The sequence below is a fragment of the Seriola lalandi genome, unplaced genomic scaffold (assembly GCF_002814215.2).
Source record: "Seriola lalandi dorsalis isolate HSWRI2012SDOR001 ecotype SW California unplaced genomic scaffold, Sedor1 jcf7180002054482, whole genome shotgun sequence".
NCBI classification, from domain to species: Eukaryota; Metazoa; Chordata; class Actinopteri; order Carangiformes; family Carangidae; genus Seriola; species Seriola lalandi.
In genome coordinates this window covers 395513-410891 of record NW_019525035.1, presented here as the reverse complement: position 1 = coordinate 410891, position 15379 = coordinate 395513, and the positions used below count along the sequence as shown (strand labels likewise).

The 15379-nt window shown below is 43.0% G+C and overlaps 1 protein-coding gene across 1 annotated transcript in view; it reads left to right on the top strand.

Annotated features, from left to right (window-relative positions):
• kcnh3 (potassium voltage-gated channel, subfamily H (eag-related), member 3) overlaps positions 1 to 15379 on the top strand; it is a 125537-nt gene that overhangs the window by 91503 nt on the left and 18655 nt on the right. Inside the window, 3 exon segments of the mRNA XM_087175677.1 lie at positions 5565 to 5930; positions 7402 to 7601; positions 8971 to 9220. Of these exon segments, the coding sequence (XP_087031803.1) occupies positions 5565 to 5930; positions 7402 to 7601; positions 8971 to 9220 (816 nt within the window).

Below are 15379 nucleotides of genomic sequence, written 5' to 3'. Positions count from 1 at the left end.
CCCCCCCCCTCTGTGTGTGTCTCAATTTTCAGCACGACCGATGCTTTTAATAAGATGCAGCCTTTGTTTGATATTCCACGAGCATCTCTCAGAGGAGGATCTCAAATCCTGCGGCTGACATGAAGCCCTGGCACACAATCTGATAAACTTGTAAACACACACAAAGAGTCGGGAGAAAACTTTCATCCTTTTCACCGTGAACTGGAGCAGAGATCGGCATCAGTCCTGCTCTTTCGTTCTATTCCACCTGTTACTTCTCATCCTTTTTCTATTCACAGTGTATTCTTCCTGGTGTTCTCTCGCCCGCTGTCTCCCTCCCTCCATCTCTCTCTCTCTCTCATTGATTTGTACCAACCTACCTATCATTATCCTTTCAGCAAACCACAAAATGACAGATAGTAACAAAGCAATCGATTCATGTCACCGCTCCCTCAATTTACTATTCAGACAGATGGAGGGAATCCAGGAGGACGACAAAGACCGGCCTGCAGCCCGACCTTTGTACGACACCAGCTATGATGAACAATACAGCTCTGATATCGGCATGCAACATAGACTGAGCTGCTCTATCTGTCCATCAGTCAACTGGCCGCTTCTTGGGAGAGCTCCGGTTTTTGTCTGCGGGGCCATCAATAATTCAAGGGCAGCGGAGTCGCGGCCCTCCCTGCAGCGCACAGGCCGCACGCAGTCTGCTCACCTGGACATGGACTTACAGCATGTTGTCATGCAGACTGTAGGTTCACAAAGGAAGCTTTCGACGCATGAGTTTAGGGCGACCGCTTGTCGGAAAATCCAAATTTCAACAGCAACTACCGCTGCTGAGGGCGATGGCTCAAGATTCCTGTCAGTTCAGCAAAAACAAGCCAGAAACAAACAGTTTAATTTTTAATATCTTCATATCGGCCACAAGGACACGCACCTCTGATTTGAGCAGCTGTATCTTAACTTTTAGAGAGCTGAAGTGAAACAGAAAACTTCCAGGTTTTGCTCCAGAAGTAAGACTCAAAATCCCGTTGACATTTAGAATAAATCTAATAACTAAGAATCCAGCCTTGGAACAGAGTTTCTCGACAGTATGTTGTGTCGCTTGCTCGATATCTTCAGATAAAGATGGTAGGTTTTTAGAAAAATGATCCAATTTCATTGTTTATTTGATATTTCAGTTTTTTAGCAGCTGTGAAGCCAATTTGTCCATTTGTCTATGGAGTAGTAAAGTAAAGGAAGATTTTCCTGAAAGACTGAGTTGATTCAGTTCCACTCTCTGTTAAGCTTCTGTTATTCTGTATTTTTCTTTTTGTCAGTGAATTCCATAAAAACACTTAACAAAGTTAACCCCATGACAATCAGCTCCTGCATATAACTTGTTTTGTTTTTACCTCCAACATCTGTCGACTGCAGTTTTTATCTATTGTAAAAAAAAATACTGTTTTTGTTGGGGACTATTTTCAGCTGTGGATTTATACACATTTAGCTCTCTAGTGTGGATTTACGGCGCCATGATGGCATAAGTGGTATCAAATGAAAATAAACCACAGCTGCTGTGTTTGCCATAATGAAGGAACATGAAACCCAGTGGCTCTTTCATGTGTTTTTAATATTTAATGTGGGTTTAATTGAGCTCTATGACACAGAAGAACAAGCCGTATCTGACTGATATGTGGCTATGGAGGCAATACTTTGTTGACAGTAATACAGAGCATCACCAGCCTCGTCCTTTTAGGCACTTTGTCAGCTGCGGAGGCTCGGCTCAAAGTCAGGAGGAGGCCGCCCTGCTTGTGGCTCTGTTGTTTCAGGACATGTTTGACACAAGTAAACAACACTGACAGTAAGAGGAAGTGTTTTTAATGATAATGTATGTGTACCTTGTGAGTTAAACCGTCCAACGCTGCCAGACAAGACAAGTGTTCTCATCTGAAAGCAGATTTAACTCTTAAGTTTTCCCATGATGACCTGCCGTTTGTGGATGGAGGGTCATCATCGTTTATTTGTGTGAAGAGTGACGGGCAAAACGTCTACCTGCAGAAGAGGTAGTGTCGGATGCTTGATGATGTCGTGACTCCTTGCGGGGATGATCGCTTTCCACAATAACTTCACGCTAGCGGACTAGCAAGACATCTAGCTAGCTAAACAGACAGTTGGCAAATTGTATGTAAGAGTAATTTGTGGAGTAGTTTATACTCTGACAGAGAAGCGTTATATAAAACTGGATGGTGCATCATGTGATATATTATCCTCCATGCTGGAATCTGTCACTCTCCCTTTGCTCAAAGGTCAGTAATGTCAAACCAGTTTGCGACCGGTTAATGGTGCAAATTCACGTTCAAAAAGTTCACTAGCGCTGAACTCCTCACCTGCATAAATGTGCCTTAAAATATGGTCATATCGTCATCACAGTTCCAAGATTGAGGAAACACAATCTATTTTAACTAAGAACGCAGATAGTTAGGAGTTAGTGAATGAAACCAGATGGAGGTTTGGGTTAGAGACAACGGTATCAAAGTGCCTCTGAACATTGCACAGGTCTGATCAGCAGCTACTGAAAGAGCTTGTTTAAGGTTACTGCTGTCAAAGGAGGTTCGACCACTTTTTAAATCCAAGCGTTCACTTAATTTTTCCACCAGCTCTGTGAATGTTTAATTGATTTGTTCGATAAAGACACTAGAAATTATAATTGCTCCATGAATTCAAGTGGCATTCATTTGATTCAAGTCCCAAATTTCACTGTAATAGATACTGGCGTGACTGCGTCCTTAGACAGAGTGGAAGACAGAGGTTCAGGACCACGGACAGCTCAGTCTGCTACACAGTGGTGGAATCAGCACCTTGGACAGAGGCAGAGCGGCTGCACTTAACACTTTAAAAAAAGGCAACAAAACAGTTAATACAGTTTATATAGTATATAGTATATATTAGAAATTAATATAGTTAATATAGTATTTCTGCTCCTACTCTCAGTTACTCACATGCTTGCAGTGTTCCCATACTGTCACTGATTTTTAGGGGATTAAGTCTGTTTTCTTTCATGTCTCCACTCACAATAGACCAGAGTTCACTGTTTATCTCTCGCATAGCTGTGTGTTTGCCAGATCCCCATTGGCTGTGGCCATAGCAACCAAGGTTGTAGTTGAGACCCTCAGAGATGAGAGGGGTGGAGGACGTGGAGAGCCAGTGTCTGAGGGTCTCAGGGTCATTTAGTTATACGTCTTGTCTAAGTAGGACTGAGGTCTTAAGAATGAGCAGCGTGACTTCATGTTTATGATTAGGTTCCCAGGCTCTTCACACATGTATGTGGGTGTAGTAATTTGCTCTGCTACGCCCCGGCCAAAGGACAGTTCATCTCTTTTTCTCCTTGATGCTTTTCCAGCTTCAAGATATCTGAGTTCTCCCAAACACTTCACTTCAACCTCCAACCTTCACAGACAAAAGCTTCGGGATTTTTCCTTGAAAAAGGAAAATAATTTCAGTTACTATAAAATCTTTATACCAGGATTAATATGTAACGTGATAAAGTGACATTGCGAAATGTAGTAACTCAAAAAAAAGTGGATTTAGTGTTGTTACTCTTTAACTGCCGCATGATTCATGATGATTTAATGCTTGAATGACTGCAAGGTGTACGGTGCAGAAACACTCTCAAATGTTGCTCACCATTAAGAAATGTGAGTTTGTGTGATTAGTGAGAGGTGAATGGGTGAACCCGTGAGAACAGGTGACGCTCCGCTTTCAGAGAGCTTGATCAAATGCAACGCGTCTCATATTCACTCTTCTATGTAACTGGACTCCAGATAATTTCGTGGCATAAATGAATGTGTGAAGTATCTGAAACTAATGATCCACCCTCACCCTCAGCAGTGTAACATGCGCACCTTCCACAGGCCTGGGAGGGAAATCAGTCGGGCTTGTTTTGCTGTGCTGGTAAATTCCAGGGAGGAATCTTGAGCACTTTAATAAAAATATATTGAAAACCAGTTGATGATGCTTGAAGCGTGATCGAATCACACGAACCCGTAGTGACTCAATCAGTTCTTAGTAACAGGAATTCATGATACGTCCTGCATTAATTCATGCATTAAATCATTATGCAGTGCATGTGTTTTGTACCTTTATTACAAAGTGTTACAGACACAGAGAGGCAGGCAGCTGCTTCAACTCGCCGTGATAGAAAAACGCTGGTGGAAAAACCAGTGGTTAAACTGATATGAATTGAATTGTATTCACCTTTCACTGCATTCGTATAGTGGTGATGTAGGTTTATTATAGTGGTGCAGTATCATCAGTAATGCTCCTCACATTCCCTCATGCATTGACAAGACAAAGAAAAACCCTTTGTACCGTTATTGTTTTCTATATTTAGATCCACGTGTCCGCAGCACAGTCAGGTCCACGTTTCCTCGGGCGGCAGAGGTTAAGTTGAGCTAATGACAAAGCAATTAGGAAACTACTCAGGTGTTAAATCCGCTAATGTTGTTAGTTTAGCTGCTTGACTGGGACTCTGCTCACAGCTCAATTGTCACTTCTGCTTATTTATGTTGGCAGGCCGGTCTCACTGCACACACACACACACACACACACACACACACACAGAAGGTCAAAGCCTTTTGCCTGAAATGTGTGATGCTGCAGATCAATGAACGGATGCATCCTTATTGTATTATTCATATTCCCTCGCTCGCTGCCTCTCTTCTTCTGGTTCTTCAGCCGGTGACTCAGCTGGGCTTCACCACTCGGCTCGTCTACTCCCAAACACTGTCTCTCAGTAATTTATTCTTCTTCTTTCACTTCCTACTTTCTTCCCTTTCTTCCTATTTTCCCTTCCTCTGTCCATTTCTCTCAGAAGAAATTGAAATACAAACATACCAGAGACGTGTTTTGAAGCACTTCTGTAGTTTGTGTAGTGCAGTAAATATTCATTTCATATATTCATTGTTAATATACATCAATAAATAAAACTATGAAGCTATAAAACTTCACAGACTCAGCAGTTATACGTTATACTATACAAACATACTGTAGTTGTACCTAATTTACACAGAGCAGGTCTGTAACATACAGTGACTCACTGTGGCACATTTTCTATACAATTAAGAATCTGTCTTTCCTGGAAACTCTGATGGACATCGACGTCTGTTTATTAACTATTTCTAACTTACTTACTACATATTTTCCTACTTTTTTTTCTTCTCTAAAAACTTAGAGAAATATAACGAGTAGGTACTTCAACATAGCAACTGACACTTTCTCCATTTCCCTTATAATTAGTACCAAGTTGCATCAGCCTTCTTTCCAAGTATCTCAGTAATTATCATCTAAATAGCAGATAATTAGTAGGAAATTAAGAGGAAGGGTTCCAAGAAATTAGCTGGAACAAAAGCAAATTAAAGGGAATATTATAGAAAAATGTTTATTTACTTTAAATGAACATTGTTAAATACATGGTTATAAGATTTTTTACATTTTTGAAAATGGAAATATTCAGCTGTGGCGTCAGGAGCAGTTCTGCTCTGATCATGTGTCAGTGCAAATAAAGGGATTTTTCTGAATTAATTTCCTGCTCTTTCTCTCAGGTTGGCTCCACGAGCTGGCTAAACGCCTGGGGACCCCGTACTTCCTGCCCCCCCTGACCACGCTGGTCCCCTCCACAGTCAGCAGCCTTCCCGCCAACAGCAGCAGCAGCAGCCAGTGGAACGTGTCGGGGTCAGAGGTCGCGGGGCAGGGCTCCTGGAATTCCAGCCAGTACTACGGAAACATATCAGGGGGCGAGGCCGTGTCGGGGACGGGCACCGGCGGCGGCGCCGGCCCGTCCATGCGTAGCTGCTACGTGACGTCGCTCTACTTCGCTCTGAGCAGTCTGACCAGCGTGGGGTTTGGAAACGTGTCGGCCAACACGGACTCGGAGAAGATCTTCTCCATCTGCACCATGCTCATAGGAGGTGAGAGAGTGTGTGTGTGTGTGTGACGTCTCACTCTGCTCATTATCTGGTGTCTGAAAAACATCGACAAGCAGCTGAGAACTTTTCATTTGTCCATTTTCATAGTGGTGAAACTAAAAACACCCCGTTCACCATCCCATGATTCTCTCCCTGTCGACTGAGAAGCTTTGTTGATTTGTTATCAGGATATATTTAAATCTACTGACCAGGTTTCACTGGAAGTTGGTGTAAAGTTTAGTCATGAGTCAATAAACACGTCATTAGCTTCTGTTGCACGCGGGAATTTTTAAAACATATTTCTCATATGTTGAAGACAGGAGATGATTTAATCCTTTCAACCTTTTTCTCATGAACTATTGGAAAGATGTTATCCAGATGCTGATTCAAACATCTATTATAGAATATCTTCTACTTTAGAAAGTAAAACAAACATAATGTGCAGATTTGCTCTATTTGCTCAGATTTTGTGTGGAGACTGAAACGGACTAACACATTGTTGGTTTTGGTCTTTTCGTGGGATTTGTTCACAGTAAGAAAAAAGCTTCTCATCCTTTGCATTTAATTAAATCTGGGTTTTGGAGTGGGTGTTTTTGTGTGTGTGTGTGTGTGTGTGTGTGTGTGTTGCGTTGGTTTTTAATAACCTTGCACCCTCAGTGATTTGTGTACAGTATCAAAGGAGAAAGCTGAGCGAGAGAGAGAGAGGGAGAGCTTCATTAATCTCTCTGAAACGTATCCTCACACTGAGTTCAGAGCTCTGTGGCGGCGAGCTGCCCCTCAGCTGCGGCTGGAAGATATTAGACGTTTTTACACCAGGGTTTTTTCCAGAATGTGAGGCGGGTCGTCGTGCCTGAAGGAGCAGTCATCCTGAAATAATGTCATTAGTCTGGGTGTCGGTGGACTGTGTAAGTGTCCTGCGGTCTGAACGCTGGTTCAGCAGCTTTTCTACTCGGACATTTTTAGGGGCAGAAGGAGGAAACTGCTCTGCGACGTAGTCAGGAAACTACATCATAAAACACAGTTCCAGTCCTCACTGTTCACATTCAAAGCAAACCAGTGAGAAACCAGTAAGTCCTCACCGAGAACCAGCCCTCATACTGGGACTGGAGCTTTAGAAAAGTCTTTTTTTTGTTGTTATTTCAGGTGTTTCGTTCACTAGAAATAAAAGATTTTTCCAACACTGGGATTATATTTTTTCACTGGTTTGTTTCTGCCATTTCTGTGAAAGCAGTAATCCACTTGAGGCGATGCTTTACAGCGGTTATAGAGCAGCTCAGTCATTTTGAGCCCTTTGATTTCTCACTTGTTGAAGCTCATGAAGACCTCCCATAACGCTTCCTGCTGTGCAGAGGCATTATGGGATTTTCACGAGGGCCATCCTCGATAAAAGCCAATCAAATCGCTCTGTAATTAACTCTGATTCATATAAAAACACACACAGCAGAGTTAAAGAAACCCTCCCTCTGTCCTCCAGCGCTGATGCACGCCGTGGTGTTTGGTAATGTGACGGCCATCATCCAGAGGATGTACTCGCGCCGCTCGCTCTACCACACCCGCACCAAGGACCTGAAGGACTTCATCAGGGTCCATCGGCTGCCCAAGGCCTTGGAGCAGCGCATGCTGGAGTGTTTCCAGACCACATGGTCAGTCAACAACGGGATAGACGTCAACGAGGTGAGGACACACACTCCGAACCTGTTCTTCAAATTAAAACCGAAGCGATGCATCGACATTAAAGGGTTGTTTCACTCAAAATACAAACATCAACCTCTAACGGTCTTCAGTCCTGCAGAGTTTCAGTCTCATTTGCTCAGATTTTTAAAGATCTACATCTGAGATTTCTGCTCCGACACAACGGAGGGGAATTCCTGGTCGTTCTCAACACACTGATAAATGACATTTGAAAATGCAGCAGCAGCAGCAGGAGACAGTGTCCCGACCACTCAGGAGAATAGAAGAGACTAGTTCCCAGTAAAAACACTTGGTAACCAGGACAGTGATGATGATGATGATGATCTCGACAGCCGTGCTGGTGTCACCGCGCTCTGTTTCTCTTTTGTCCCAAATGAATCACATTAAAGGGCCATTAATTATGGCTTGCTCCAGCAATTAATGCAATATAACACACTAGTTAGTAAAGTCATTAGTTACACAGATGAAATTTAATAAAACAGTCAGAGGTAATTTCATTGTTTGAAATAAAAGTACTGAGCGGCTCCAAACTAAATGTAGCTGCAGTGGAAGAAATTAAACTCTAAGTCTTGAGACCTACAGTCTCACCAAACAAAACAAGAGAAGTTCAGGAAATAAGCCGTTCGTTCTTCTTCTTGTGTAATTAAAATAATCAAAATAATATTTATCATTAAACACTGAAGTTCAGCCATGTTTGATCCACCTTTATTTACTGTGTATGTTATATTATTACATGACTTTATCTTGTGAGAGTTTTTCCTCCTTGGATGAAAATGGAAAACTTCCATTAAGAAAGTTTCTTTTCTTTTTTTTCTTTTGATTTTTCACACTTGATATAAAACATAAAATAACACTGGAGTTATTTCAACTCTTTAAATTACGCTTTCATTTAGTCTGTGTTTTGTTTTGTGTCCATTTTTTCCCAGTTCTTTTTTAAATGATTCTCTGATTCTCAACAATTTCCATGATGAAAATGTCATGGACGAAAGCGTCAACAGAGATTAATAGATCCCTGGCTGTCATTCGAATCCTCTAATTTATATTTTATTTTCTCCTTCACTCAGCAATAACATGTTGTTAATCATGTATTATATATAACACAGTAGTTATAAAGTATGTGGACTGTAAACTCATGTGTGCAAGAAGAAAACAGTTGTCAACACCAGTAAGAACAAGTTTAGTTCGTATCTAAAATACTTCTTCCACTGCACCTACATTAAATACCAGGAGGAAACGTTAAGTATGATTCATTACCCTGTAAATTAAGGGCTGTGTTATAAATTTTATTTATTATCCCGTTTATTCTTATCTCACCTGTGAAGTGTCTGACCTCTGACCTCTGACCTCTCAGCTCCTGAAGGACTTCCCGGATGAGCTGCGGGCCGACATCGCCATGCACCTGAACAAGGAGCTGCTCCAGCTGCCGCTGTTCGAGTCGGCCAGCAGGGGGTGCCTGCGCTCGCTCTCCCTCATCATCAAGACCTCCTTCTGCGCTCCGGGCGAGTTCCTCATCCGGCAGGGGGACGCCCTGCAGGCCATCTACTTCGTCTGCTCCGGGTCCATGGAGGTCCTGAAAGACAACACGGTGCTGGCCATCCTGGGTGAGTCAGAGCACGAGGAGGTCAAAGGTCATTCACATGTCGCGGATCCTCAAAAGGGAAATGTTTTGACTCACGCTCTTCTGTTGATGTTCCAGTTATTTTCCTGTTTGAGACAACATCTTTTCCTCCGTCTATCTTCAAATTAATGAGAAAACGGGATCAAAAAACTGTCAATGAAAAGGCTTTATCTGAAACTCTGCAGTGTGAGGTTTGATTTGTTTGACTCTCAGATTGTAAAACTACACGCTGGTTCCTCTAATTAGACTAAAAAGCAACGAGGGTGGTTTATTATTTGAGGGAAATTATGCGTAAATTTGTGATAGAGAAGTGGATGAAAACAGTTCTGATCTTACAATTACCTGTCAAAGTGAGGCTTAATGAGAGGATGTGAGATGATCATGATCGGCGGGACACGGTGTCGCATCGTTAATGAAGGTGAAAGTCGTTAATTTGACGAAAGCTCTGATAAGATTCAGGAGAATGTGTCTGTTTGATATTAAATGCTGCTGATGAAGTGAAGACTCTGAAGAAAGAGAGAGATCACGTCTCAGTTCACTGATTACAGTTCAGATAATCTCACTTTTCTGTGTTTGGTTTCATCCAATCAGACCTGCAGAGCAACTGGAACTGGGTTTGAGTGGAAATTAGGTTGATGAGGAGGAGGAGGAGGAGGAGGAAGAAGGAGGAGGAGGAGGAGGAAGGACAGAGAGGCAGATGAGTGTGTATCGTTCAAACAACGAGGAAGGCAGGGCTGAAAAAGAGCTGATAAAGAGCCTGTTGTTTGTGCTCGGCTGCTTTAAAGAGTTATCACCATGCTCCACACACACACACACACACACACACACACACACACACTCACACACACACACACACACACACACACACACACAGAGTCGAGGCTTCCCACTGTGTTGATCCTGCGAGCCACACACAGTAATCCTTCACTGCAGTGTGAACAGAGATGTGGGACGTCTTGTTATCAGACCTCACATATGGCCGAGTACAGACACTGAGAGATGAATGAATGAATGAGTGAATGAATGAATGAAGGAATGAATTAGGATGTTTGTGTTTGTGTAAATGAAACAATAAATACAACATAAATGGGACATTTCATTATCGTTCATTGTGTCATGTTTCAGTCTCTGTAAACATTAAAGTTCCTCCAGACGTGTTTTCAACTCATATTCAGTGAAAATTCACTATTTTCACTTCCTGTCTCATAAGTGGGCGTGGTCATGATTGCTTGTTCATGTCAAAACAAAACAACAATACAATGATTTCCATGCTTGTTTTTATCCGTTAGCTTAATATGTGACGGTACAAGATCATATCAGTCTTTTCTCCCTCCGTAAACAGATACATAATAATAATAATAATAATAATAATAATAACAGTAATAGAATTATCAAGCAAAGAAACAGAAGTTTTCTTTAAGTTTTAAATTCATGGTTTCACTCTAAACTTCTGTTAATGTCGGCAGCTCTACTGCAGCAGTGACACTAGATCAGAACCGACAGATCTGATTCGCTGAGACGGAGGCAGCTCTCGAATGAAGTTCATTTTCTCCCGATCTTTCTGAAGAATACCTTTTTAGTGTCGGACGGTTGGGAAGATCTGCACAGTTGAAGTGCGATGTCTTCTTTATCAGCTGTCTCTGATCTGGATCGGGCCCTATGACCCCGCCCACCACCACCTGCTCCCTCCAGGTGTACAGGTGAGAGAACATCACGATGGTTAGAGGAGGAAACATCAGAGAGACTCAGCCACATGTTTGAGTCTCAGTCAGACCCAGACTCAGAGGAGGAGTCTGTTGTATCAGAGCGGTTAGCGCTGTTAGCATCATTTACTTATTTATGTTGTTTGTTAGCTTGTAACTGGCAGTGGCTGACACAGTGTTAGCGGTTGTGCTAATGCTAACTCTCGCTCTCTCGCTGTACTGACAAGGTTTCAGGTTTATTTAGCCCCGCCCCTCATCCCTACAGGGTGACAGGATTGGTTCCTGAGGTTTGTGTTCTGTTTTCATGAGACTGTCGTTGGTTCACTGCAGTTTTCATATGTCTTGTATTATTATAAAAGAAAACATCACACGGATGTTGACAAGGTTAAACACTTGATTTTCATCGGATGTTGTCTTTAAAAAAAATTCAGCCAAAACTTTTCTTGGTAATTATTAGTCCGTCATTCATTTTAAATATTCAGTAAAAACAAGCTGTTCCTGTCTCTACCAGAGGTGGACAACAATCCCTAATGAGCAGCTCCAAACTTTGGTTAGGATATTCCTGCCTGGGGGAGAGACCTGTGTCCTAATGATCACAGCTGAGGCGACGCTGGCAGCAGCTACTGAGATGAGTTTTGATTTGAGCATGAAAAAACATTAGTGCTGTATGGAGCCAAAAACCTGGAGAGAGAGAGAGAGAGAGAGGGAACATAACTGGTATCCTTTGCTCTGTACTGTGTGTGTGTGTGTGTGTGTGTGTGCGTGTGATCATATGTCCACACTGGCGTCGCTCTCCGGGGATGTGAGGGCGGAGCTGTGTTCCAGCGAAGGCTAATATTAAACAGGACTGATTTGCAGACAGTGTGTGGGAGGACGAAGCAGAGAGTCATGCTCTCTACCTCAGCCACAAATATCCCAGCTGCCACCGTCACGTTACATGTCATGTCTGAACCTTCATTTACCACTTCATGTTCATCAACTAAAGAGGCGCCGGGTCGTTTTTCTCTCCTTTTATTCTTTTCTGGTCTGTTTCGTGTGGCGGCTTCACCTGTAGACTCCTAAAGGTAGAAGATATTTCATTTCACCCATTCATGATAACATAGATCTCTTCTGTGTACCTCACTAATGTACTGTTAGATGTTCCCTGTATGTGTTGAGGCTTAGTTTGGTTTCACTTCGAGACTGATGCGTGAAACTTACGAGCCTGCAGATGAAAGAGATGCGGCTCAGATTGACGAGGAGTGTCTCTCATCACTGTCAGAAACATTTTTATCTATAAATCAGAAAAAGTTCAAGTTGAATGTGCCTTAGGAACAAGGGCCAAAGATTCACGAGGAGTTTAAACATCTGAAGAGTTTCAGACTCATAAACAACCACAAACTCATTATTTTTTTACTTTTTATTCTGGTGCGATCGCAGCTGATCTGCCGTCTCAATAATCACAGCATGACTTCAGTCAATCAAAAACAAAACACACACTTCAAAGTAATTTTCCTGATCAACCAATTAACAGTTTGCCCAATAAAATGACAGAAAACGGTGAAAAGTGCCCGAAGCACAAAGTGACCATCAGTGAAAAAACACAAATATGTTCACTTTACAATGAAATCAAACAACAACAAGAAAGTGTTTATTCTGTGTCTCTGTGATCGGCGTTTGCTGTTCAGAGAGTTGATGCGACACTTCCTCTCTGGTGACGTCAGAGGAAGAGATTCGCTTTGTGACGTAGTTCTTTGTAGATAAACACAACAATTTAAGATTATAAAAAAAAAAAAAAAGCTGCATTTAGTTGTGAGTTATCATTTTACAATGAAGAAAGAAAAAAAAAATCAGATTGGAAAGTGTGTGGTCAGACAAGTTGTTGTACCTGTGACAGCTTAGAATCATTTCTGTAGTCGGCCGTCTCGCACGCTGAAATCTCATTTCCTCTGGTTGTGCTTCAGAGCCTTCACTACGCTAATCCAGCAAACAGAGCGCACGTCTCCGAGATGTGCCTGTGTGAATGGGTAATACACAGTGATGGACGGGGGTGTGTGTGTGTGTGTGTGTGGGGGGGGGGGGGTTCACGTTTGTGTGACAAGGACAGATTCACATGTCTCAAAAGTCAGTTCCTTGAAAGGTCAAGATGTATTGTATTAATGGTTTGTACCTGTGCACATGTATTTCTATGTGTGTGTGTGTGTGTGTGTGTGTGTGTGTGTGTGTGCGTGTGTGTGTGTGAGTGAGTTGAAGTGGATTTATCTTCAAATGCCAAGCCCCCGGCCCATATTTGATCTTGATGGTGACACACACACACACACACAAACACACACACACACACACACACACACACACACATCAATAGACAAAGTGTGGTGCTGTGCTGGTGTTAATAATTAATAGATTTTACATTATTAAAGCAGCTTGATTATTAATGCTGAAGTGTGGTTGGAGCAGAGCCATGCTCAGTCCAGGAAGCTCTCCGTCACGGTGCAGCCCGTCGTGGCCGTCACCAAGAACCTGCTTCTACAGGACGTACAGGTTCATCTGCAACTGACCCGACACAAACACACCTCTGAGTGTTCAGGTGCGACCAGCTGATCAGACATATCCAGCCCCATGTTACACACCCTGTAATGTTTACACACGCTTTACACTACCAGCAATATCATCTCGAACCAGTGGAGTCCATGTTTATCAAAGCTGAGCTCCTCCCCCACAGAGACGTGGCTACGAAAACGTGACGGTTTTCTGAGTGATCCAATGAAAATAAAGCAGATTTCAGGTAAAAACACTCAGAGAAACCAAATCCTGAAAGGTTTGGATGGTGGGTCCAGGTGGGCGCGGCCTGGGGCGTGGCTTAGATCAGTGACTTCTTTGTTGTGACATCACAAAGTTCCAGAAGTCCTGACATTTTAAAATGGCGTTTTACGATCTCTGTCCAGACCAGCGTTTTAGCTCCACATCAGAACCTTTGATTAGTTTCAGAAAATACTCTGAACGATGAACAGCAAAGACAGTTGTAGCGTTCACAACAAGGTCAGTAACGCTTTTATATCCTTTTCCAATGTCGCTTTCACCCCTGGTAGTCGAGGCTGATGAGACCCAATCAGGGAGCCTGTGGGTGTCTATCCCCTCGTTTCCAAAGGTCTGAATACAGGCTGTGTGCATTTCTCTGTGGACTGAGGCTTTGATACTTTCACAGTATGAATATAGAAGCTAGAGCTGATCTATAATCACACTACACATGGACACAGACCTTCACACTGGAGGAGCTTTAAGCAGCGTGTGCACTGGATGTGTGGAAAAAAAGGTGTGTAATGGCTCCATAAAACATCTGGATCCATGCATGACCGGCGTGATGTGGTGCAGACACCTGTTGGGCCAATCGACACCCAAGACTAATGTCATTAAAACAGGAACGGTGATTTAACGTTTACATCAGCTCGCAAATTTCATCGACCTAAATTGACCTTTACCTCGACCGTCACAGCGAATCAGAGTAATGTATGGAGGAGTGTATTATTTAGAATTGGATTAATGGTGTGTGACTAAAGTAAAAGATTGACATTTTACTTCATAACACCCCGTTAGGCCAATCTGCATAATCTGTTTGCATGTTGGTGTGTGTTTGTGAAGGGAAGGCCTGTTAGTGCAACACACCTGAAGATCATCCCACTCACCTATGTGTCTTTTTCCAAAATAAGAGAATAAATACATGAAATACTTGCTGAAGTTTTGCATTTTATAAGCAGCAGAATCACCGACATTGATAAAACGAGCTTCTTTCATAAGCTTTTGTTCCCTGACGTCGTCTTTCTCACCGTTACTGAGACCCGCGCTGAAGACGAGACGGATACACACTCCTAAATGTCACTTTCAAGTATTCATCTCCTGCTCACGTTAACATTTCACTGTGATTATAAGAAGAAAAAAGAAAAAGCTTTTCCCTCACGCTGCCGTCACTCTCAGCTCCAGTGCCTCCCATCATCTCTGTGACCAGCAGAACTCCAGCTGAGCTGCGGTGGTGGTGATGGGAAAAGAAAATGGAGGAGCGGAAATGTTTGTGATGTAAAAAAAGACAGGGAGACAGACGGAGCATGTGAAGAGCCAAATGAAGTAGAAGCACAGATGGGGGTGTGTGTGTGCGTGTGTGTGTGTGCGTGTGTGTGTGTGTGTGTGTGTGTGTGTGGGGGGGGGTGAGGACATGAGGTTGCTGTTGTGAGTGCAGCAGGATGTGGAGGTGGTTGGAGGTTCAGAGGAGGGGTAGAGGGCCGTGTCCAATGGCTGCTGTTGCTCGTGTAGAAATGCTCTGAGCCTTTTCTCACCCTGCCCCCCCCCTCTCTCTCTTTCTCACCCCGCCCATCCATTTCCCCTCAATCAACCTGCGCCAGTCTGCGGCCACCCCCACACCGTGTCCCTCTCCAGTTCCCTCCATCTTCACCTCCTCCCTCTTCTCA